At 45.6% G+C, this 26,898-nt stretch overlaps 1 protein-coding gene across 1 annotated transcript in view; it reads left to right on the top strand.

Moving 5' to 3' along the window:
- RNF121 (ring finger protein 121) overlaps positions 1-26,898 on the top strand; it is a 119,600-nt gene that overhangs the window by 5,826 nt on the left and 86,876 nt on the right. Inside the window, exon 2 of the mRNA XM_086949372.1 lies at positions 14,111-14,148. Coding sequence (XP_086805498.1) covers positions 14,111-14,148 — 38 coding nt within the window. The remainder of the gene's footprint in view (positions 1-14,110; positions 14,149-26,898) is intronic.

Raw genomic sequence — 26,898 nt, 5'->3', positions numbered from 1 at the left:
AGGCCGGCCACGAAACAGTTGAGCACGAGAGCAAACAATTTAGACCCCCCCCCCAGCGGTATCAGGCAGTATAGCAACAAGTAATAGCAGTTACACAAAATTGAATCATGCCGCCAAGGAGAAGGAACAGTGAAGGTTAATTTTAAAAGTTTTTTTAAACCTAAATCGGTAAAAATTAAGTCAAGGAGAACTGAGTCCATACAGTCCGCTTACAGTACATGCAGGCAGCAATAAACATGGCAGTAGTGATAACACCCAACAGTTTGGCGGCACAATTCCGAACAACAGGAGCATCAGTCCGCATCTACATACCACCCACAGCGCTACCCACTCCTTAGAACCCTCATTACAGACCCAGAACAAGGAAAGAGAAAATTATAAAGAGATCATAAATAGATACCATAGAAATTAACGAAACTAAAACATACCCCCCCACCCTACACACATGCAGAGGCTATGGCCTGCCCCCCCCCCAGCAGAGTGTCTGTCGCCCCATAAACCCGAAATGTAGCAAGAAAAGAGAAAAGGGGAGAGAAAGGAAGAGAAAGTAAAGGCCAAGATCGGAAGAAAGGCATAGAAGAAAAAGCGTCCCAGTTGACATACAGGGAGGAAGACAAGCGTGCAAACCAGTCTATGACCCCCCCCAAAATGAAAAAGGTGGGGAGGAGCCAGCAATTATCAAGCTCTCTAAGCTAGCGAGCAAGGCAGTGGTTAACATCCCAAACGGAGCTTCAGAATTAAAAGACCTCGCAACAGGTATAAACAAATAGCCCACCTCCAGACCCTCGCGTCGCCCAGGACCAAGATCCTAACAACGAAGACTAGCAAGAGGATATTAGTACTGCGGTCGTGAAAGAAAGAAACCATCGGAGGTGCAACAGTGTTAAGCCGGGGGCAGCAGTCAACTAAGATGGCCGCCCCGGACAGAGGAAGACAAAGAGTCAAGATGGACGCCACCCGTTACAGGCAACCCCCCGTCCCAGCAGTCGTTATTGGCAAGTCAGACACCCCAAAAAATTAACAGAGCCAATGGCTCACTAGGTATCAGGATAGTCAATTGAGGCTCCGACCGTGCCGTGAACCATAATGCAGTAACACTAAGGAGGCGCCGAGAGCGAGAGCTAGCGGTATCCATTAGTTCCCAGCCAGCTGGAAGATTCAATGTGTACTCTGCGGGCGGTCCACACATTCCCCCCACACAGCAGGTCGAACCCGACCCCCATCAGGTAGGAGAACAATGCAGCAAACAAGCAGGCTAGCCCTGACCCGATTTCGGATGCCCTTCAGTCCCCAACACACTACGAGTGTCGACCCCCTTATCAACAAAGGAACAAGATGGAGGCAGAGAGGAAGGGGGAGACCCACACGCACAAAATGGATGACACCACCTACCCAATAATGCTTTGGTTACAGTACAGAGTTCCCCAAAAGTACTCCAAAAGACCAAACACTTCAGAGGAAAAGGCGAAGGTTTAAATGCGCGAGTTTGCAAGGGGGCCAGGAGTAAAATAGCCAGCAGTCCCGCCTCCGGTATGAGCGGCGATCGCGTTGAAACAGTAGCCGAGAGCGGGTACAATGTATCCCCGGCAGAGTCAGTATGCGATTGTCCGTAAGCGCCAAGCATGACAGGGCAGAACACAGTTCCACTGGAAACCCGCAACACAATATCCTCTGCAGGAGCCGTCAGGGGAGCGCTCTGTTGTTGCAGTGAGCTGTCCCTCCGAATCCGTGCCATGTCCAGGGCGATGTCGTCGAACTTATCACAGAGCTCCTGGGAGTCGCGTCTCAGCGTCGCCCGTAGGTCACATAGGGCATATAGGACGTCTCCGTAGGACAGGGTTGGCGGTATGCCCCCCTCGCCCCCAATATCAGAGGGTGCAGGCAATTCGGCCACCGGCGCGGCCATGGCGTCGGAGGCAAGGGGCAATGGCGGACAGTCTTCTCCGCACCGCGGGTCGGCAAGGATTTCGCTCCGTCCCCCTCCGCTGCGGGCTGTTAAGGAGCGTCGCCAGTGAGGAGCCCACGAAAGCAATGCCAGGCGGTTTGGGCGAACGGGCAGGCAGCAAGGTGCGGGAGAGTCCCGCAGTGGAACCAAGACGCCCCCTTCCAACTCGAGACAATGGAGCCGGAGTGTCGTGCAATCTTCCCGGCAGTCGCAAGGCAATCACGATGATCCGCACTGCGCAGCACCCGGGATGCTGAAATCCACGTTCCAGGGAGAACAGCTCCCTCCAGAATACGGGCGTACCACAGGCAGGTCACTCGCCCCCACTCCGCCGAGGTCCAGCATTAGGCAGCGAGGAGTGCTGGGGCAATGGCGTCGGGACCGGCACCAGGGTATCTCAGCCGTCCGAACGAGCCGAGAGTCCGGAGGAACATGGGTGAGATCAGCTCATCGCCCCCATCGAAGCAGCCGATGAGCAGACAGGATAGCAGGCAGGATAGTTCGGCGGGGCGCAAGAACCGGCGGAGCCGAGAGCTTACACGTCTGCTCCGGTCGCCATCTTGGCTCCTCCCCACAGCTTTCTTTTTCAATCCTTAGATCTGACTCGATTCCAGAATCCTATAAAATGTATTGTATTGCTTATAAACCAAAACTCTTGGCTATTTTCGTGAAGTGATTTGTTGTAATGTATTTAACGCCTGTGGGGTTACAACGTTTGCCAGGTGATTTCCCTTAAAAGTTTTGTTTGAAAGAACTATGTGGAATTGAATATCAAAAGCTTAAAATAATGGCTTTTGGTCGTAATAAATGGAAGCATAACTGGTTTGCTTGTAAAGGTAAAGTAGAAATCTTATGGAATGCAATCTAGCATGAAAAATCCCACTTTATGGTAGGTGGGTATCTTGTGTACTAGAACGTTTAAATAACAAATTCGAAGGACGGTGTACTACTCCTTTAAATCAGGCTTTCATTCGTAAATCTTTCCCTATTGTTCAGTGTGGTGCAGTCGCTAAGTGACTGCAGTGAAACCAGCACTGCACATAATGGATGTGATGACACTAAAGTGCTTACGTAAATCCACCTGACAATCCGTACTGTGACTCAAGTTTCATCTAATAGCCTAGTAAATAAAATGGCATTAACGTATGTTCTTAGCAGAGGCTCTCCAAAGAATTATTAACCTCCATTGTGTGGTTGGCCACTGCAAAGGAACAAAACTTGACAAAGTCACTACTGTTTAATGTTTGGAATAAATTTGTGTGCGAGTATAATTGAACAAGTCCTTAATCTCTTACTAAGTCAAAACTAGAAATCTGTGCCAGTATTATGTGCACAGTGCTTTTCTTCAGGCAGAAAACCAACCCTGAATCAGCCAATTCATTTCACAGCGGATGAAAGTTTCCTACATTATCCCCTTCTCTTCAAACACAAAGATATACGAGCTTCAATGAAATCCAGCAGTTTTTTATGTTTTGTGATCTAGACATTATTAAATGAATGATGTAGTAATAGCAGCGTGTGTTTGGAAGTGTTTAATTTCAAGTTCAGGTCCTCAGAAGCAACTGTTGAAACCCGGAATTCTTGCTAAGAAGTAGGCACTAGACTTAAGTATGTTGAGGGAAGAACAAGAGATGTGTGCAACAATAACTGTTTTTCATACAATTTCTTTTGAAATCGCATTTTTTTCTGCAGTTTATTATTTGTAACTTTTGCCTTAGTCACTTTGATCTCTTTATTATCGAGGTTAGTGCTATGAAGTTAAAGGTGTACATTCTACTTTAAAAGTGGGACTTTAGCAGCTTCTGAACAATCAGACCTTCCTCTAATCTGGTGCCTGACAGGCCCCAGGGACTGATAAATAATGCGTATGAGGCACAACTGAGTAGGATGAAGGAGAGGACATTGCTTGCATGCAGATTGTATTGGAATACGTAGTCCAACGTAGGAAGCATTTTTATGGACTGATTTCCTCGTTTTTTCAATCCCTAATTTGGTTACTTCTCCTGTTTATAAATGTATGGTATAAAATGTTGCCTAACATAGGCCCATTGTCTGAATGGGTAGAAATTAAGCAAAATGTGCTTGACAGCTAATACATATTGAATTCCTTCATGTGAATATATAAAGATTGTGTGATTATAAATGCCAATAAAAATAATAATAAAAAAACAAAAAACAATCAGACCTTCCTCTGAGTTCACTAACTCTCCCATCTTTGGCTCTGCTTTCGAGTGGATACATCTCTATTACTTCACCAAAATAGATCACTTGACCTTACCAAGTAACAAATGAACCCTTGGGCCCACCCTGACACTATTACTGGGACCAGAAACTGTCTTAGTTCCATGACTTTTCTCTTCGTTTTTTTGCATACTTTGGCACAAATGTGGACATATTTGGATTATACCCACGGTGACTGTTTGCAGTCTATAGGTAATATGGAGCATTCAGGTGTATGCTCATATCAGTCCTCCTTTTTTGAAAGGTGTTCTGAGCATTGAGCGTCTGCATTTTCTACCATAGGCTTTGGGGGTATCCTCTTACAACCTAGACAGTATTAAGTCATAGAGCTACATAGAGCTGTTGGTGTGTTTGAGTGAGGATCATGAGATCCTTGGACAAACAGAGTGGTAAGCTGGGAGCATTAAAATGCACTCTGGGGCATGTGGTAGAAAGTTTGAGGACTAGGCGACACTAGGATGGAGAGTCAGAGGTTTTTTGAGACCAGTAAATAAGTTATGTGACATACCTGGAGCACAAACTGCCAATGTGGAGAGATGCAGAGTTACAGACAATAAAGATATCTCACACTGCCATAAATATTCTATGACTCAAGCTCCCCCAAATAACATTGACAGTGTCCAAAACAATTGCGTGGATGGGTTTTTATGGCCTGTAGTGGTCTAGATAAAAGGTGTTCTGCATTTCTTGTTGCCCTTGTGAACCTTTAACGCTGTTTAGGAAAGTAGCACAATTAGTTGTCATTATCATTTGTAAAAGTAAAGTTTGGGGCAACACTGAAGGATGGACTGTGGATCGAGAGTTCATTAAAGAGAAGTAGGATGGTTTTATAGCAAATTGGGTATCCGGTTGCATATGGAACAAGAAGATAAAGGTTTTAGGAGATGAACTTGGAGAACAAAATGAAGAAACCGTATTGGCAAGGTAATGGGATCTTTAACCTGAAGAAGAACTTTAAAGATATGTTTGTCAGTACAAATTAATGATTAGGAATGAAGATGATATACGGCATCCCAACCAAAGAAGGAAATTGAAAATTGTAGTGGAGGGAGGAAAAGATCGTACAGATGTTACTTATCTTTTGCAAAATAAATTTGATGCTATCGCACGGGATTTCACAAGAAAGCTTGAGGAAAATATGAACTGAAATACACATGAAGATCCAGCAGTACCATGTAGCAGGTTGTATCTAGCTAGTCAGATAGTGGGTGCTGAATAAGTGAGCCATGTTTTCTATGCCTTTACTACAATTTCAAGTTGAAAAGTAAGACTTGAGGCTCACAGAGTGTTTGTTGCGATACCTGCCAAATTGTTCAAGCAATTGGCACTGCCACCATGAGCATATTCTTAACGAAAATGAAGAAATAGTTCATTACAGATGTCAAGGTTCACAAAGTTTGGAATGAACCAGTTATGCTATGGCTTCTGAAAAAATGGAGATATTAATTATCTAGCTGTAATAAAAAATTGAACTGTTCAGACTCTGCCTCCTTGAGTCTATGTGAGTACTGCTCCATAGGCCTCGGAGAATACGAAACATGGCAGTACATATATTTTATGCTTACTTAAGAGAGTATGCCAGCATTTAACATCTTACATTTACTGTCCATCAGGAAGTGTATTAGGTCGCAGCCTATAAAGACATCTTGGGGACTTTCAGAACAAGGACTGAATTCTGCCTGTTTTTGCCATTGGCGTTCTGGTTTGTAACTCACATTTTCTTGCTTTACATTTGGTGGCATTATTTGTTTTAGACCCTCCTGCTTGAGGTCATACCTTCTCTTGCCTAAACCTTATTCACAGTATCCTTCTGAGTGTTCCCTCTCTGTAAACAGGCCTGTAAATCTTGTTCTTATCTCTTCACGTTTGCTGTGCATTCAAAGACTGAGGTCAAATATCCAAAGCTATCTTCTGAGGGCACTTGTTTACTCTTCTTTCTCGGACTTCAAAGTGAGAGGGTTTATATATTTTATTTTATTTATTTATTTATTTATTTGCAGGTTTGTAACGCGCTAGATTCGACTGCCGGAGGAGTATCTCTGCGCCTTTAGGCATCTACAGCATATGTTTGGGGAAGAGCCAGTTTAGCAGCCGTTCTAGTGTTGGAATAAGAAGGTCTTAAGTTGTTTTCTAAATGGAAGATATGTTCTGCACATATCCTGAGAGACTTTGGGAGACTATTCCATAGGGAGGGTCCTGCCACTGATAACGCTTTGGTTCCATGTCTGGCTTTTTTTGCTCTAGTTAACCAGAGGAGGCCTTGCTCGCTCGGCCTAAGTGACCGAAAAGGTACATAGGAAACAGACTTTTTAGTCGGGTATGCTGGACCCAGCCCGTTAAGGCTTTTGTGTATTGTGCAACATACTTTGAACTTGGCCCTCTGTTTGACTGATAACCAGTGCAACTTTGCCAGCAGTGGTTTGGAGGGCGTACGAGGGGGGGGGCGTTCAGAATCAGGCGAGCTGGCGTATTCTGAACCACCTTGAGTCTTGTCATGACTCCCTCGTTAGCAGACAGGAGCAGGTTATTACAATAGTCTACTCGACTCAGGACCAGTGCCTGTACCAACGTTCTTCTAGTTGCATCCGGTAGTAAGGGGAAGATTTTTCGTAACAGGCCAATAACATGAAAGCAGGCTCCCACCACCTGGTTGCCATGCTGTTTGAGTGCAAGTTCTTGATCTAATCGGACTCCCAGATTTTTAACTATTTGTTTGGGCTCGGGTACTGGGCCCAGATCTTGTGGCCACGAGTCCGGAGTCCAGAGGAGTGTAGCTTCACCAAACAGCATGACTTCTGTCTTTCCAACGTTGCATTGCAAGTAGTTGGACGACATCCAGTGTGCCACTGCTTTCATACCATGGGAAAAGGAGTTCCTAACCTCGGTGGTAAGGGACTTGAAGGGAAAGAGGAGTTGAGTGTCATCCGCGTAGGATACCGGGATGAATCCATAAGTTCTCATGATGTTAGCCAGGGGTGCCGCAAAGATGTTAAAGAGCGTAGGGCTCAAACATGAGCCCTGTGGCACCCCTTTGGAAATTTCAACCTCCTCTGACCGGTAAGCACCCATTGTCACTCGCTGGGTGCGGTTTGTTAGGAAACTCCTCAACCATGCCAGTGCCTCGTGCTTCAGGCCGATGTTAGCTAGCCTGGCAGTCAAGATGGAATGTGACACGGTGTCGAATGCCACAGACAGATCCAACAGTACCAGGATAACGGAGTGGCCTTTATCCTGGTACATATGTAGATCGTCTGCGACTGACTTCAGGGTAGTCTCGGTACTGTGTTTTGGCCTGAAACCCGATTTATGAATAGTCTAGCCCTCCTGCAAATTCGATGTAGACAGGTGTCTATTAACACACTTTTCAATAAGTTTGCCTAGTAAAGGGAGCAGGGATATTGGCCTAAGTTTGGCTAGCTCAGTCCAGGGGATTGCTGTGTTTTTCTTGAGTGGCCTAACCAACGCCTTCTTCCATCCTAGCGGAACCTCTCCTGTGCTTAGCGAGAGGTTTACTAGCCTCTGGATCGCAGGTCCCAATTCATTCGCAAGTGTAGGCATAATACGCGCAGGAATAGTGTCCATTGGACAACCACTCTTTATCTGCGTGATAATACCTCCTCAATCGAGATAGGGGGGAATACAGAGAGAGAGTGAGTAGCAGGAGATTGTACTTCCATACTTAAAAATGGGGCATTATCATTCCTACTGGTTTGGTTAGAATGAATAATTTTGTCAAAGATTGCATCGATTTTTTTTTTATTTATTTATTTTTTTTTATTTTTTTTTTTTTTGGTAAAGAACAGAGAGGTGTCATCACATAGTTGCTGCGATGCCACTTCTGGACTCTCACAAGCTGCTGGTTTCGTGAATGTCTGTAAGATTTGATACAATACTTTCGGGTTATTTCCAGCCGCCGATAATTGTGATGCAACATGATTTTTTCGCGCAGCGCGAATAGCTTTGTGATATACTGTCAAGGAGTTCCTGTAAAGTTGTTTGTCTCTGTCTTGACGGGAAGCCCTCCATTTCTTCTTTAATTTCCTAGTAGCCTGTTTGAGTGACCTTAGATGCTCCGAAAACCAGATTTCCTGTTTGTCTGCAGGTCTGGGCTTGAAGGTTTTTAATGGAATGATCTCATCTATAGTTTCAAGTACCATCCCTTCATATTTGCTCAGAGCGTTTTCAATACTCTCACTAGCGCTGGGAGTAGGGGATACGTATCTCTTTTTAAAGGCTTCCTGGGTTAGTTTATGCCATGGTCTTCTTTTACTGGGTAAGGCAATCTGTCTAGTACCATGCGAAATGGGAGTGGGAGTATAAAATTCAATGATAAAATGGTCTGTCCATTCTACTTGATAGGGGGGCAAACACTCGACCTGTGGAGAGTTGGTTAAGACAAAGTCTAAGGTGTGTCCCGCCTGATGAGTTGGGCCGCTATTTATCTGCTTTAGACCCAGTGAGTTAAGGCCCGCCATTAATGTTTGCACCTCGTTACAATTTTCTAACTCACTGTGGACATTAAAGTCTCCTAAGAGTAGAAAGTCGGTATTGCCATGTACATGGAGTGCCAATGACTCTACCAACGTGACAGATAGATTGGTGCACGGACCGGGGGGGCGGTAGACCAATGCTCCCTTTCTACTCTTTTTAGACGAAATGTTAATTTTAAAAATCAGGAGTTCTAACTCGGGGGTACACAGCTCGTCCAGCACAGTAACATTAATTTCTTGCTTATGGACAATCGCGATCCCCCCCACCAGTTTTAGTGGGACGATCTAACCTGATAATTTTGTATCCCACTGGGATTCCCAGAGTTATTGCCGGGACTGAGTGGGGTTTAAGCCATATTTCCGTCAGGAAGCATAGGTCGGGTTCCTCTGAGGAAATCAGATCCCATGCCTCTATGGCGTGTTTAGGTAGCGATCTGATATTACATAATAAGTTCTTATTTCCCCGTAGTGTACTGGTGCCCTTATTATTTGTCGGGGTAGAGTTGTGAGCGAGTATCGCCTTGTCGTGTGGGCACCACTCCGGGTGATAATCAGAGGTGTTTCTGACTCCAGCTAATATCTCGAATTGGACTTTGCAGTAACGACAGGCAAACGGGCCCTCTAAGCTTCCCTCCACCCTGTTATCACACCCCATAGATAAATGGCTTTGGATCCCTAGTAATACCTGTGAGGAGTAAGTTCTTCGTGAGTGGGTGGGTAGCGCGATAGCCGCCAGCCCCTGGCCCCGTCCTGTCGCAGACTGGCGCAGACTGGCTGGTCTTTGGCTTGTCTTCGGCGCTGGCTAAGGCGCCCCTCTGCGCATAAACCGCTGCGCGTTAGGGCCGACGAGGGGCTAAATAGCCCTGTAAAGTAGAGAGCTGGAGTGCTAACCGCTCGCCTTCCTGGGTGTGTCTTGCTCTTACCTGCCCCGCCCTCCGCTCAACGGTATAGGCTACCGAGTCGGACCGGGGCGGGCAGGCTTGAGTATTGGGCACAGACAGCCGGAAATGCAGTGGGAGCCCCTCTGAGCCCCGTCAAAGCGCGAGTGCAAACAGCAGTAAGTTAAAATCACTAACAATTTTCACTTCGGCCACACTTAGCGCTGGGTACTTTTAAAATTAGCAATTCAATTTTAAAAACAGTCTGTTTGGGGTCAGTGCTGGGAGTTTTAAAATTTATCAAATCAATTTTAAAAACACGATCAGTGCGGGGTCAGTGCTGGGAGTTTTAAAATTAGCAATTCAATTTTAAACATACGCTAAAACAGTATGCAGCAGCGCTTCCGCTGAAAGTATGTATGTAGGTGCCAAGCGGGGTCAGGAGATGCTGCCACCATCGTCCCTTACTGCAAGTGTCCGGTGCCTCCTCGCAGCCTAAATAGCCCTGTAAAGTGGAGAGCTGGAGCGCTAACCGCTCGCCTTCCTGGGCGTGTCTTGCTCTTACCTGCCCCGCCCTCCGCTCAATGGTATAGGCTACCGAGTCGGACCGGGGCGGGCAGGCTTGGGTATTGGGCACAGACAGCCGTAAATGCAGTGGGAGCCCCTCTGAGCCCCGTCAAAGCGCGAGTGCAAACAGCAGTAAGTTAAAATCACTAACAATTTCCACTTCGGCCACACTTAGCGCTGGATACTTTTAAAATTAGCAATTCAATTTTAAAAACATGGTCTGTTCGGAGTCAGTGCTGGGAGTTTTATAATGTATCAAATCAATTTTAAAAACACGATCAGTGCGGGGTCAGTGCTGGGAGTTTTAAAATTAGCAATTCAATTTTAAACATACGCTAAAACAATATGCAGCAGCGCTTCCGCTCAAAGTATGTATGTAGGCGCCAAGCGGGGTCGGGAGATGCTGCCACCGTCGTCCCTTATGACAATCTTGCAGGATATTGGGGGTAGGCAAGAGTTTTTCTCCGACAACATTTAAATGAACTGTGTAAGTATTTCAGAATAGATCAGAAATAGGAACACACATGAAGCACATTGTTTGTTATTTATGACGTGTATTGGAAACAAATACTTTAATATGATCAAAATAAATCATTACTAGGTGATACAATTTCCACTCATTTTGGTCTGTGCATTGCATAGTTTTACTAGTAGAACTGTATGTCTGTGCAAATGTAATGGTCATTTCAATTAAAAAGGTGTAGTCTGTAATGGCAGTATGCTACTACATCATGAATGCTCCACTGTATGCCACTCCACACCTCTGCACTCTACTCTGCACCATTCCACTTTACACCAGCCCACAACACTGCACTTTGCACCACTCCACTCTATGCCTCTTTAGTCTACCCTGTACCACTCTTCTCTATGCCAATGCACTCTTCGCCACTTCACTCTAGATCACTCCAGTCTAGGCCACACCAAGCTACTCTGCAGAATTCCACTCTGACGCTGTACTCTACGCCACTGCACTCTATGCAAATACACTCTATGGCAGTGCACTTTACTCTGTAACACTCAATTCTTTGTCCCTGCACTCAACACCAATCCTCTGTATGCCACTCTAATGTACTTTGCACCACTGCACTAAATGCCACTGCACTCTACACAACTTTACTCCATGCCATTATTCAATGACACTCTATGCAACTGCACCCTACCCTGCACCACTCCACTCTACTCTGAAACAATCTACTCTGCACAACTGCACTCTACACCACTCAACTCTTAACCACTGCACTTTACGCCAATGCACTCTACTCTGCATCTCTGTACTCTACGCCACTGCTCTCTACACCACTGCACTCTGACACTCTACTATGCAACCCTGACCTCTCTGCCACTGAGCTCTACACCACTCTACTCTGCACTATTCCAATCTGCTGTACTCCACGCTGCCCTCTATGCCACTGCACTTTACGGCACTATACTTTACATCACTCTATGCTACTCTACTCTGCACCACTTCACTCTAAGCCACTGCCCTCTGGCACTCTGCTCTACTCCACGCCACTGCTCATTGAATCCCTCAACTCTTCGCTCCTGCACTCTACTATGCACCACACTAATCTGTGCTACTGTATTCTAAGACGCTGCATTGTACCCCACTGCACCCCATGCCACTGCACCCCATGCCACTGCAATCCGTGCCGTGCCACTGCACTATGTGCACTCTACTCTGTGCCATTCTACATAAGTTCACCCTATGCCGCTCCAATACACAACACACTGTGCTACTCTTCACCATTCTACTCTACGTAGTCTTCGCCATTCCACTCTATGCCACTGACTTATAGCCATGTTCAACAGCAGGCACGCGGGTGTACAACATGGCTAAAACACATTTGCAAAGCCAATAGCTCTGGCATATGGGAGACCTATTGGCTTTGCTAGGGCTTTTTTTTAAGGCAGTGTTTCTAGTCGACTATAAAAAAAATCCCAGATGTTATCAGCATTTAGATCAGACATAGTACACCAGCTTGATTACTTGCTGAGAACCAGTGACTTGTGGGTATATCCTCACAGCTTGATAGTTGTGCCTTCTCAGTCAAGGTGGTAGTAGCTTAGACAGATTACTGTTAGGGAGAATAGTGACCTTTAATCTCAGGCTATTTAAAAAATAAATGTATAAAAACATAGCTTTGGTAATTGAAATAGAAGCTTGGTCCACTATCTAAGAACACTTGTTATTCCTGTGCATGTATGCCAGGAAGACTCCGCAGACACGACCTTCCTTCATCAAAGAAATTTGATCGTAAATGTAATTATTAGAGGTAGTGGGGTTTTTATGTACAACCAGGAATTCAGATGGGTAGTATGCCACAATGACTGCTGAAGCCATTTGTCATGAACAACTACAGGGGCAACCCACCAACCTGAACCAGGGGTAGTCCATATATATTCCTAATAACAGTTCAGGAGACAATTGATTAACAACAATTGTAATCTATTCACACATAGGTTACTGCAATCAAACTTACATTTACAAAAGAAGAAAGAAGAAAGAAAAAGAAAAAAAAGAAAAGAAATAAGGGGGAACCATACATCAATTGGACCAAATACAAAAAAATTCTTTAGAAAAATATCACAAATTTATTATAAATACAGAATTAAACAAACACGCTCAGATAAATACTTGCTGGTATACAAAACAATACATCACAAAAAGACCAGACAGGTGGCAAACAACAAATATGTTAGTGAAGATACAACATATACAAGGATTATGTGTCCTCTGAAATTTATTGGCCACATATCCGTTGACGGCGTTTCAACCGCTGTTCAGTTGCGCGGTCATCATCCGGACAAAATTGTTCACTGAGTGTCAAGCAATTTCTGTATTGAAAATACTACGCGAGCAATCACATTAACTTTGAGGCGCTCGCAAGGGAATTCATATTCACAGTATGTCAAAAAACTGTAAATTGCACTAATAAGAAGCTTAGAAGCTGAAGCCTTGTTCCGTGGGATTTGTTACAATCGGGATGTGAAGACTCAATCTTCAGCCATGTGTTTCACCCGGCAATCAGCGTTCGCTCCCTATTGCCGCTCGGAGTTCAGGTGAGTCCATTTCAGTGGCATCGGTTTAACGGTTTTTCTCCAACCCCACTGGTCTGATAATACGCAATACTGTGTGCAGCACAACATTTTGGGTTGAAGAATTATCACAAAGCTATCTTTTTCACCTGAGGATTGTGAATTTTGAAAGTCACAAACTATAAACACCCAATTTTCTTTTGCTTCGGTATAATGTATTGCTCTTGTGTTTAGCCTGCCTCCAAGGCTCAGTGTTTCTGCCCAGAAATACCTGTAGTAGTATTTTCTGATCACCCATGAAATTAAGTGTGCCCACAAGATCAGGTGATCCTTCTTCTGAAGGCAATTACTTTGCAATCCGCGGTGATGCATCTTGGACAGATATTACTCTCTCGCCACTGGTTTTAATCTAATTTTCTACACCTATAATGCATGCCCTTTTCACATTGTAAGTGTTCTATATTTCTGTGTGTTTTTGATGTGCCCTATGTATTGAGTAGTGATAGATCACGCGATTCCCCTTCTAACTCTGGTTCTGTTTGGACTACACCATTTTTCTGTCTGACATTTGAGGACAGAAATTGTATTGTCGTAATCCATTTAGGATGCAGTGAATTTCTTAATAGAATTGCTTGATTAAAACATGACATTTCTATTCTTTCCATCAGTTTACAACAGTCGAGTTGCCTTTCCTGACTTTTGAATCTTGCCCTTGTTAACCAGAATATGGTTTGTACAAGCCCTGCTGTGGTGCAGTGGTCAACTATGCTGCTCTGTTTACAGCATGGTCTCCTATTGGCAACCGTTAATGTGCACCTTTGAGCTGAATAATCTTGATTTGTTTATATGTGACAATTCTATTTGCATTATTTACTATAAATGACACTACATAGATAGTCAGTGTTTGTTTCTCCCATTGGTGTTTCTTCATCCTTTGCTTTCTCCTTTTTCAGGTGGATTTGTCCAAATTGTCCCCAGAAGAGCGATGGAGGTAAGTCACCTTGCCATGGCAGTTCCCCAGTTTCTTTTAGGCAGAGTTTCATATTACTTTACTCCAAGGCTGTGGTTTTTGTTATATCGAGATTTAATGATTGGTAGAACAAATGCAGTTGAAATGCACAAACACAGCTATTCCTCATTGGGTTTCACATAACTAAACTGTACACGGACTCTGACTTGCTGACGCAATCCTTCACTCGCATTCCATTTTACAGAGCAATTTGCCAGATAGGCCCGCAGTGTGTGAAACTTGTTTCTCCTGACCGTCCCACACTAGAAAAGAATATGGATTGCTGCAGTTTGCCACTTCTTGTTGATGCATCTTAGAAGACCACTTGAATGCCCCAATGGTAAAAAGAGATGCCTTATTTTCCATACACGACGTCATCCAATCCATTGGACGTGTTAAGGCTTTAAACACACAGTTTACCGGAGCTGCAAAATGAAATGCACTATTTCTAGGAGAAAAGCCCATTCAGTAGCACTACTTCACGACCAAAATGTGTTTTAAACATTCCCAAGGCTTTAATTCTGTACGTTTCCGGTTAGTAGGTAATAGCTGTCTGCTCAAAATATATGGCTGTCTTTTTGTTTCACATTGTTTGTTTAATTGTATTCGCTCAGCAGGGCTAGTTTGGGGCCGCCAAAATGTATTGTCCTGATTTGTTGTCTGTGTTGCACTCTAGTGGATTTCGTAAATCTCTGAAGGCTGCTTTCATTGTATGCTTTGCTAAGTATCAAGTTGTGAACCTAGATTTTCGCAATATTACTATTTGTGATCCGTTGTAGAAAACGTCCCCCTTCAGTTGCTAGAATCTAGTCTCGTATGCTCCTAAAACCATTCATCCATTTTAAATACGGAAAACCCACTGTTCTGTGCGAGGGCTATTTTGTACTCTTCCCACTCTTTGTCACTGCATTCTTCTAAATCTCAACAGGAAGCCTGCTATTACATTCTTTACCGGTATGTATTTAACGTGTTAATTTGAAATCCTCCTTCCTCATGGATAGTCTTACAATTCTGGTCACTGCAAACCATAAAGTGGTTTTCCCACACACAGAAAATCTAAAGTGTTCTAATGCCCACATACAGATAAGTGTTTCTATCTCCCGATGTCTGAGTGTTTTTCCTCAGCGGGCATCAAATAAAGTGAGGGATATGCAATCATTTAACCCTTTCCTCCTAAGTTTACATGCAATAATACTGCACCTAAAGCCTTTAAAACAAGGCTTGATAATGCTTTCGGCAGATGGATCAAATCCTTTTAGTGCAGAATTGTGCTCCGTTGTCATTTTGATAGTTTCAATATTCTTTTGACAATTGGCATCCAAAACACATTTTACTTGTCTCTTCAAAAGTTGGCTAGTAAGAAAAGTCTTTGCTGCAAAGCCTTAAACATCCTCTGAACAATACTGCTCGTCCTAAGAAGGATCACACATTTTTCTTGGTAGAAAGATAGAGTGCATTTCTAAAGACTTCTAACAAAGCAGTCTTAGATTTTTCGCCTTCCTAGCAAGCTAACGTTTAACTAGTTCTGGTCCCAGGCTGAGACTTTGATTCTCCTAAAGCCTAGGGTAAAGGGTAGAACCTGGAAGGTGGGAGTCTGCAGACAGAAGCCGCTAGGGAGCTATACTAAACTAATAGAAAATAGAAAGAGAAGACTGACTGTCACAACGACGTGGAAATGAAATGGTGGGCAAATGTAGGAAAAATAAGCAACCTACCACTCTATAATAGGCAGAGGTCCTTTTTGAGTAATGCAACTATCTTTTTTGAGATTTATGACTCAAACTGTTCAGAAAATTTAGAAGCAGCAGTTAGCACAATCATTTATAAAAGAAAGTGTTAACCATGTTTGATGATACAATGTAAGCAGCTGGTCCGGCCAACATGAAGCACTGTGGCCGTGAATTGGACGCTGTGCTAATAAGACACATGGCCGCATGCACACTAGGAGTGCCCATTGTAAACATGCAGGCTTCAAACAAAAAAAACCACAAAAAATAAGACCAGCGCGAAGTACGTTGTTGTTCAAGGAGTTGGCAAGCCACAAAAAAAGAAATGGTGCTCAGACTATCATAAATAACTGGAAGAGGAAGAGCACACCTAACGGGGCAATCCCTATGGGAGGTTACAAAAGCCCAAAAGGGGGGACTAGTAAGCGATTTAACCAAACAAAAGCCAGCATTTAGGAAGGACAGAAAGAGGAACCAATTAAAAAGATGGGCGCTGCTCCAAGCCCATATTCCAGATACAGGATGTCTCGAAGAAACCGCACATGCGCTGCCTAAGCGACACCTAAAAAACAGACATCTGAGGTGAGCAGATTCAGAAAGTCAGTGGTGGTGTAGGGTGCTCCATTTAAAGGAGCTTCTTTCGTCCTAAACTTGGGAACTACGCAGAGTCTCATACTTTCTTTTTTCCATAACTTCTATATATGTGTCTAGATGCAAAGTGACTTTTTATAAAATGAACTTTAGTGTTTAAGTAAGATGGGGATGGTGAACGTAACCTGTACTTGGTCGTAAAAAGCACATGAGAATAATATCCTAAACTTCACTGGTGCAATAAACATTTAGCAGCACTTTTCTAAAGATTTCACATATTTCTAACTGTGTTACCACCACTGGCAAACCAAACAAGGCTCCTTTGCTCTTGTCGCTGGAGTGTGAGGTTAACACGGAGATTAACTTTCCCTTATGTGATGCATACCGCAATATGTTTATTAACTGCACTGCACTTACCTGTACTTCCAAACATACACCTATATGATCAGCAGTATGTGTTCTACTTGGTATGGGAAAATACACAAAAAGCATCCAATTTACAGAGTATATTTGGGAAGGAAAGTGTTTTCACTCAAAATCATTTCCTTTAAATGAAAAATGGATCAAAAAAAGTTTGAAATTGTTTTGGGGGGGGAATTCCTCGCCTCATGTTTCAACGTTGTCATTTAAAAAATCTTTTTTCTCTTTTATGGAAAGTTTTTTGCTCTTGGAAGACATTTCTATTGCCAAGTACCGCTTTCTTTAGGGTGAATTTCGGTACACTTTCCACTTTTGCATGAACAATTGTTTTCATGTGAAGATATGAAAATGAGACGAACTGTTTCATAAACACCCTAATTCTTTAGCTGCAAAATTCCACTGGGCTGACGAGCTGCATTGATAGTTGGGTGAGACAGACTTAAACTAGTAACATTTATAAAATCATCACTCTAAATTAAGTACTCTTGAGACTTTCTTGAAACAGGTTTTGGGTAAATTGGAATTAAGTGATGCTTAGCGGCTGCTCTTGAATCTTGTATTTATGTTTCGACTTACTCTGGCATTAACAGGCTCCATTCCTGGTTTCGAAGCTTCTAGTCTGTGAGGGCTTACTGCCTGACAGATGTTTTTTCTCTCTTTTGAGTGTGTTTTGTAGTGTGCTGTAGGGTAGAAATGTCTGCTCAGTTGGCACTATACTCACCCTGCCAACAGGGTTAAGCATAGCACCAGGCTCGTAACACTGGCCCCTGCAGCCACTGCGGTGCAGGGGTGCCCCTATACCTTCAGGGGGCCCCCAACTCTTAAGTGTTCAGCCCAAGGTTAATGAGTATCTGTGAAATATGGGTGACGCGGGCCCCTCACCACATTCTGCGGCGGGGAATTGTGGGCATCCTGTTGCTTTATGCCACTGCATGCCACATCAGGTGCTGCTCTTAGTGACTGTATGTCTATCAAGAGCAGATCTCTTAGTGACTATAATTTATTAAAACATTTCCCTGGCGATTTAGGCGTTGCTAAGACTAAAGTTTTGATTTAATCTGTATTGTCAACAATGTAACTGAGAAGAACTCCAGTATTTATAAAGACTAGAGCTGTGGGAGAAGTGAGCTTGAGTAATGCCAACTGCAAAGATCTTAGTGATCCTAGGTGTTAATGGCAAATCTGAGGGACTCCATGTGTTACCAAGACCAGTGCTTTAAATGAGTCTGAGCATTTTAAAGAGTAGATTAATTCATCCAGAATTCTCTTCTGAATGAGTGATTCTGGATGGTGGTATAAGCTGAGCGCTGAGACTTTTGGATATTGTTATCATGAACATACTGAGTCGATTTCATCAAGAGTTCTTTTTATGACTGTATGTTATCCAGGGCATAGTGCTAGGTGACTCTTCTATTTATCGAATGGGGGGGGGTGGATCCTTGTGGCTACTGGCATTAGCCAGAGCATAGTTCTGCAGGACTCTTGGGTATTATCAAGAACTGAGATGTTAGTAGCTCTGGATGTGAAGTCTAAATCTGTATTATTGTTTGCGAAAAAACTAGCATTCAGTACACCAATCAGAAATTAGATCAAATGTATATTCGTAATGTAAAAACCTCTTCACAGAAAATGAAAACCTTGTTCTAAATATAACATTGCTCTAAATGTTTTCAGGCAACAACAATATGATATACTGTAATAATATAATTGTCTTTAGATAATTATAAGAAGTACTTTATTCAATTATTCAATGGTCTGAGCTATAATCCCATGGGTTAGTAATCTAAAAGCACTATCTGGGCGAAGAATTTAGAGGGGCCGTTGTTCCTTGATGTAGTCTGAAGACCATTTTGCTTTATAAAGAACTACCTTAAGTTATTATTTCTACTAGGAACACAGCACTTGTGATTGCATCATTTGTTTCAGTCATACTATTCATTCTGGCCATTTTAAGCATTGCATACTTTTACTGTTGGCTAATATTTCTTCTAGCATTGTATTTGCAAAAACGTTTACTTAAGTTGTGCGTCGATAGTCCGTTCATCTGTTACACAGGAACACGTCTGTGGAGCTTTCGTAATCAAACTATTTAAACTGTGCACAACATGAAGGTGTCTGAGCTTACGAGTGCTACTATATCTGACCACTTTTGAAAATTGAACCGTATTAGATGAATTTGCATCATCCTCATCAAACCAGTATGTTGTGAAAATATGATCCTGAAGCAGCCCACAAATGGCTGTTTCTTTTGACTTATTAGCACCCAAATGTAATTTCCATTGAGAATAGTATCCCTGTATAATAAGCACATAAAGGGACCTCTTCGATGGACATTGCTATCTTCCTTGTCTAACACTCCAATCTCCCCAGAATGGCCCTATTGGATAAGGCTCCTCTGGAAAATACTTTTGTAGTACTTTATTCACTGTTGCCCAAGTAAAAGACAATTTTTAAAACATTTTTATTATTTTTCCTTTTTCAGCAAAACAAAAAGGCATCGCTAGACATCAGTCTGTCATATATTCCCGACAAAGGGTAGTTCATCAATGTTCAGCAATGGTTATGCGTCATCACATAACAGTGGTAATAAAATGACAGCTAGAATGTAGCACAGCGTTTAGTTCATTGGTCATACTGAGCTGACTTGTGGTGAGACGCAACACAGCATCATCAGACTCGATTATAGCAGCATCTTATTGAAATCTGTGATATTTCTTCCACAGCTGGCTATTATTTTCAATGTTCGTATGGACCGACTCGCCTTGCATATGTAACTTTGTCCACCATCATGCACAATGGAGATCGATTTCCCCATAGTTAAACAGTATCTCTCCTAGCTGCCACAGGGAAACTATTACAAAATATCTTGTATCTTGGCATGGTTATTTTCCCCTTGCACCAAGCAGGGCTAGTTTTTCAGAAAGGCCAATGGGAGACCCTACTGCAGCTTTTGACTATCATTCAAAACAGCTGACTGTGGGCATTCCCAAATTACGTGGGAGAACTAAGAGCCAAACCGTAGCCCCTCAGGCATAAGTTACTAGAGTTTCTACCAATTTTAACTAGCTGGTCCCTTGTATAATATATTCGGTGCTTCACTTTCGCCTGTGTCAACCTGAATCCTGAGCTGTTAGCCACTACTGTGGGGTACATGCAAACCTCATCTCAGTCCTCACTAAGCAATTACACCTTAGTTGCCAACTTGTACAGCAGCTCATTCAGTATTGCATAGTATTTGTTAGGACCCGTTCTATCGACCAAGGATGTGACTCGTCTCATCATTGAAGCAGTTAATATCTTGTATTTTATTGGGGATTCAGCTCTGACATCTGTCCGCATATTTTCCAGAGACGCAGTGAGAAGGTATTTTTTTTTTTCACAACAAAGTTTTATTGATAGAATCGGGCAAAGCAATAAGTGTGGCTCCCCACAGTCAGGAGAACACCACCAGGCATTTTGGTACAGTTACAGCACAGGACCAAGCGTCCAATCAAGGAACCGAGATAAAGCAGTAATAAGAGGAAACAGCTACACCCGCCCCTATCCCTTCCAACCCCAACTACCCAACTCCCCCATACCCCTCCCTGTGACCCACCCTAACCCCGTGCACGTGTGTACGAATAGTGTTAGTGCTTGGTCGTGACATGGCAATCAAGGCGTAATTTACAGGCTCGCCGGAAATCAGGGGGCTAAAGATCCTCCTCCGGTTCCGCCGGGGGGTCTAGTGTCAAACCCCTATAATCTGCCCATCTCTTCCACACCTTAAAGTGTTTGCGGGGGCACCCTCGTGCTTCAAATATCGGTCGCTCTAGACCCATACAAAAGTCCATTCCAGCTCTCCATGCACTCAGGGGGGGGGGCTCACATCCTTCCAAGCTCGGGCCAAGCCCCAGGAGCAACAAATGACGTTTGTATATGTTTCCACCAACCCCCTCCAGGATGTGGAGTAGGCCTAGGCGATGAGTACGAGGAAGGGTCCAACCCAGCACCTCAGACAGGTAGCCCCACACACCCCTCCAGAAACCAACCAGCCTAGGGCACGACCATACCGTATGGAGCAATGTGCCCACTGCAACCCCACAGCGCAAACATTCCGGGGACCTAATCAAGCCTGCTTTCCACAGACGCTCACGGGTGTAGTAGGCCCTATGGAGAATTTTGAATTGGATTAGTCTAAACCGTATTGCAATGGCTGCCCCCCTAGGGGATTCTAGGGCCTCCCTCCAATCGTCCTCATCCAGGGGACCAACATCTGCTTCCCAAGCTGTCCTCAAGGGAAGAAGAGTGGAGGAGCAGTGAGAGACTTTCTTATCCCTAAGGTCACCCATAAAGACCTTCGCCTCAATCGGACTAAATTCAGGAAGCGAGTCTAGGTTGGCAATACTGGGCGTTAGTGCATGCCGGAACTGCAGGTACCGAAAAAATTGGGACTGGGGCATATCGAATTCCGTGCTAAGCGCTTGGAAAGACTTGAGCGTCGTCCCGGACATCACGTGTCCCAACTGCGAGATTCCGATCGTGTCCCAGCCATCGAATCCTGATAACGTGGATAGTTCGGGTAGTAGGCCGTTACGCCACAGCAGCGTTTCGGCGGTCAGCCTGCCCCACCAGCCCATGCGGCGCAAGGCCTGCCGCCACACAGCAAAGACGAGGTATAAGCCCGAGACCTCGGCAACGTCCGGCGCAGCCGGGCTGAGTAGAGGATTGTGTGGAGCGTATTGTCACCCATCAATGTGCGTTCTAGGGCATAGGCCGGATCCCCACTGTCTCCATACCACCATTCGTTCAGGATTAGGAGATGAGCGGCTTGGTAATAGGACAGCAGATCCGAGTTGGCCAGACCTCCACAGTAGGTGGATAAGAAGCTTGTACGCAGCGCTACCCTGGCTGCACCCCAGCCCATAGAAAGCGGCCCAAGACCGAATAGACCTGTCGAAACCACTGGGGTGCGATCGGATAGGGATGGTTCTGCAATTGGTATAGGAGGCGCGGGAGCGCAACCATTTTGAAAATCGCAGATCTGCCGAATATAGAAAGGGGCATCCGAGACCAAGTTTTCACATCTGTCCGAACTCTCTCCCAAATGGGCACCACGTTGCGTTCCCAGGCAGTGTTTGCCGATTCTGATAGGAATACCCCCAGATATTTCAGACCGTCTGTAGCCACCCTCAGTCCCGATGTCCAGGGATCTGTCACTGCGCCATCTCCCAGTACCCATAGAGTGGATTTACGCAAGTTCAGGTATAAGCCAGAGACCTCCCCAAAGATTTGCATAACTTCCAGCACACGCGGCCCGAGCGCTGCAAGTCAGTAAGAAAAAAAAGGACATCGTCCGCGTAGAGCGCAATTCTATCCGATAGGTTGTCATTCCACACAAAGCCCCGCATCTGCGCATCTAAACGCACCCTGGCGGCCAGGGGCTCCATCGCCAGAGCGAACAAGTAGGGGGAAAGCGGACACCCCTGTCTGATCCCACGGCCGATGTGGTATGTCTGGTCCCACGGCCGATGTGGTATGTCTCCGACACCGCCCCTGCGACACGCACCGAGGCCGTTATGTCCGTATAGAGTAGCTTAACATATGACAAGAAGACCGGGCCCAGATTGAGACGGGGCCGGAGTGTAAAGAGGTACGGGCAGCTGACTGAATCAAAGGCTTTGTTAATATCGGCTAGTAACAGAGCCGCCTGTTCTCCTGTGGCCCCCATGGCATCAATCGCTGCCTGCGCACGTCGGATGTTATGCCGCGTCGCCCTGTGAGGCATGAATCCGGCCTGGTCCGGGTGGACCAGGTTCGTGATATGCGGGAATAACCGATTCGCTAGGGCCTTAGCCAGAATCTTAGCCTCTATATTGAGTAAAGAGATGGAACGATACAAGTCATGCCTATCGGGGGGTCTACCTGGTTTCTGAAACACCACTATTTTGGCATGGCGCCAGTCCGGGGGCAACGTGCCCCGCGTACGCGCCGTCTCGAGTGCACGGCGATAATGGGACCCCAGTTGTACATGAAATTTCTTAAAGAACTCACATAGGGAGCCACTCGGGCCAGGGGCCTTCCCGGCATTGAGTTGTCCCAGGGCGTCGCCCAGCTCCTCAGCTGTAAGGGGTGCATCAAGAGCCCTCCTGGTCTCATCCGACACCGTTTTTAGGTGGTAGGTCATCGATAAATTTAGCCACCTCGTCAACCGACAAGCGGTCGCACGGGGCGTACTGGGTTGTGAAGTAGTTGGCAAAGCTCGCTGCCAGCTCGTTTGGGTCAGTAAGGACCGCTCCGTTGTCTGTCGTAAGACCCGGCAGCGTGATGGGTTGGAGGTTGTGTTGCCAGAGTCTATGGAGCATCGTACATGACTTATCCCCCCATTGGTATATCCTACTTTGTGTGGCCAGTCACGCCTGTTTGGCCTCATCCATTAAAATAGATGCATAGGATTGCTGTGCCTGGAGAAGCAACCGTATCCCAACGTCATCGCCCCCCTCACGGTTCTGCTGTTCCAGGGTTTCTACCTGCGCAGCCGCCTCTGTGATCATTTCCCGACGCCTCCGACGGGCCGCAGTACACCACGCGATGTCCACCCCCCGTATGGTATTTTTTCTTTTTTAATACCCGTTTCCCCTGCGTCCTCGCCCCGCCTCCCTTCCTCTGATCCGTGCTGGCTGCCGCTGACTGTGGCATGACTTCCTGGAAGCTAGCCAGAGTTTCCAACAAATTACTTCCTGCAAAACTCTCTGCTTTTTGTGGCATAAATATTCCGTTATTTAAAGCCCTCTACCAACATTTGAAACTGGCAGTTCATGTCTGGATTGGCAGCCAGTCCTTAGGAGGATTCAGCACAGACTTAGCCAAGTTCATCCAGAATTGTAGGGCTTGGCTATGTACATTGGTACATCAAGATCTCTGTACATGTTTGTTCAACCTTGAATTGGCATTCTTGTCTGGCAAAGATTACTATCCACGTAACCTATTTGTAAACCCTAAATACCCCACAATAGGTCCCTTTCTGCAGTTATTGCCCACTAAGTGTGTTTCCAGAAGTAGCACTTAATCAGGCTTGTGTCTAAGGAATTGCAACACCACTTTGTCTTAAATTTGTGCCCTAGGCCATTCACAAGGAGTACTTTACGCATGGATCGTGTCTTGTACTACACGGCTAGCTCCTTTGATAGTACACTCGGAATATCTGGCCCGGACCATTTCGGATCACAATCCCCTTATGATTAGGGTGCGCTGGGCAGTGACGGAATCAGTTATCCCCACTTGTGCTTGCGCCCGGAAACTTTAGCCGACCCGGTCTTTCAGAGGGAAGTGCAGGACGGGATAGTACATTATTTCAATGAAAATGTGGGTACGGTCTCCACTGGAGCACTGCCTTTAAGGTGGTAGTTGGGGGGGGGATTTGCATTAGCAAGCATGTTGGAGTAAGGAAAGTATTGGTTCAGGATGTGGGAAAATCTGAGAGCCATTTACGGGCAGTGGAGCTGGCAAGGCCTGGGTGTCCTGAGAAACCGGCTGAATTAGTGGAATCCAAGGAAGCGGTGGCGGTGGAGATGAAGAGATTACGCGGTTTCGATTATAAGACCTACCTTACGAAATTGTACTTGGAAGGCGATAAGGCGGGGTCTTTATTGGCTTGGTTGGCCAACCCGGTGCAGCGGGGTACCTCCATATTAGCCCTTGAGACTGGTGATGGCAGAGAAGTGTTTACACAACATAAGATTCTAGAGCGGTTTTCGCAATGCTATGCAGCATTATATAGGAGTGTTCGGCGCGCGGATGGCTCCGATATTGAAGGGACTGCCACTTCCGCAATTGGAAGGGGAGCAAGCTAAATGTCTGGGCGGCGATGTAACATTGGGAGAAATTAGGGTGGCCATCAAGCATATGGCCCAGGGTAAGACGCCGGGTGTGGACGGGCTGCCGGTGGAATTCTACTGGCAATACGTGGACCTCCTGGCAGCGCGGCTGTTAGGAGTATATCGGGTGGTGAAGGTCCTTGGTATGCTTCCTAGTTCAGTGCGTGAGGCACTGATTGTACCGTTATTGAAACCAGGGAGGGAAGGGACGGATCCTGCATCGTGTCGCCCGCTTTCGATGCTGACCACTGATTACAAAATCCTGAGCAGGATATTGGCGACGCATTTGTTGCAGCATATGACGACTCTGGTGCATGCAGATCAGGCAGGGTTTATCCCGACGAGTAACACAGCGACTAATGTGCGGAGGCTGTTGCGGTTAATGGATGTGGCTCAGTCTGGGGAGGCGCGCCCCCTGGTATTATCGGTAGACATAGAGAAGGCGTTTGATAGCTTGGAATGGGCCTATTTATACAAAACTCTAGGAAGCTTTGGAGTAGGGGAGGATTTTGTGACCTGGACTGGGGTGTTGTATAACTCTGCGGTGGCTGGAGTGAAGTTTGAGGCATTGATTTCATCTCAATATAATGTAGCCCAGGGAATGAGACAGGGATGCTCGTTCCCCATTGTTGTTCGCCTTGGCTATAGAACCGTTGGCAGCCAGGGCAAGGCTTGGAGAGTACTATGGAGGCCTGCTTTGCGGTGGCGACCAGCACTACATCTCTTTGTATGCGGACGATCTGTTGATGTTCCTGGAGGACGCGGATGCTGCGTTGGAGGGGGCGGCAAGCTTGTTGTCGTTGTTTGGTTGTTTGTCTGGATTGGGTGTGAATTGGTCTAAAACCTGCTTGTTCCCGATGCGAGCTGGGGGTAGACCGAGTCAAGGATCTAGAGGTGCAGTGGGAGCCATCCTGCTTGCAATATCTGGGGGTTCATTTTTATCATGGGGTCGGTGACTTGTTAGAAGACAATATAGGGAGATGTCTGCGAGCCCTGAAGGGCAGTATGGCTTTTGGGCGGGTTTGCTGCTTTCCGAATAGCGTTATTAAAGATGATAGCCATGCCCAGATTACTATATTCTTTTCGGACGCTCCCAATTTGGATCCCAAGTTCAATTTTTAAAACACTGAAGTCTTTGGTAGTTGGTTTTTTGTGGGGCTCGTGCAGGAGGAGAGTAGCACAGACAACGCTGATGCGCCCAAAGACGGAGGGCGGGTTGGCGGTTCCTGATTTTGAGTTATATTACTTGGCAGCCCAGCTGCAGGTATTGACCCAGGCGATAGCCAAGGAATTCAGGGGACCTGACGTATTGCGAGGCAGGGACATACCGCGGCATGTATTATCATTTATAGTTATGCAGCAAAAGCTGGACCTTCGAGATCTTACGTTAGAGGACAGGACGTTCCGGTTGTGTTGGAACCGCTCGCAGCGGAGAGCAGGGGTGTTGCACCCCTATGCGCCCGAGATCCCGCTTGGGATGGTTACAGCGTTCCCACATGGGGGGGGGGTTGGTCACTGTTATTGGACTAGGAGCATGCGGGGATCCAGGTAGTTGGAGACCTGTATGAGGACGGGGTATTGGTACCCTATCAGGTGTTATGTGAGCGGTATGATCTGTCCGGCAAAGGGTTTTTAATCCACACAGCGCTGGTGGCTGCGCTTCAGAAACACTGGATAGGTGGCTTGGCTGAACCTGTGACGGCGATGGCGTGCCAATATGTGGTGATGGCTTCGGGGACCTTCAGGGCTATGACTTGTCTTTACTCTAGGATGCTGAATGAAGGGCTGCCTCCGCTAGATGCATTGAGAACCAATACCCATACCGGAGGCTGCGTGGGGGCAAATAGTTATAAGGGCATGGAAAAGCACGAGAAACGCTAGATATTTCAGCTAGTGCACTGGGCAAGATCAAGAAATACTTTCAGGTAGAAGACGCGGCGTGCCCCCGGTGTGCGAGGGCGGAGGTAGAGCTGGAGCATATTTTGTGGGGTTTCCCAAGGCTATCAGCATACTGGTCTGAAGTAGGGGAGGTTTTGAAGGGGGTCACGGATAGGCCAGTTGATTATGATATAGCCTCCTGCTTATTGCATTGGTTTCCACATACATCTAAGACTAAGGTGACGAGCAGATTCATTGGCTTG

This window comes from Lissotriton vulgaris, unplaced genomic scaffold (assembly GCF_964263255.1).
Source record: "Lissotriton vulgaris unplaced genomic scaffold, aLisVul1.2 SCAFFOLD_1529, whole genome shotgun sequence".
Classification (NCBI taxonomy): Eukaryota; Metazoa; Chordata; class Amphibia; order Caudata; family Salamandridae; genus Lissotriton; species Lissotriton vulgaris.
Note: the sequence above shows the minus strand (reverse complement) of the source record. Positions and strands in the feature narration are given on the sequence as shown.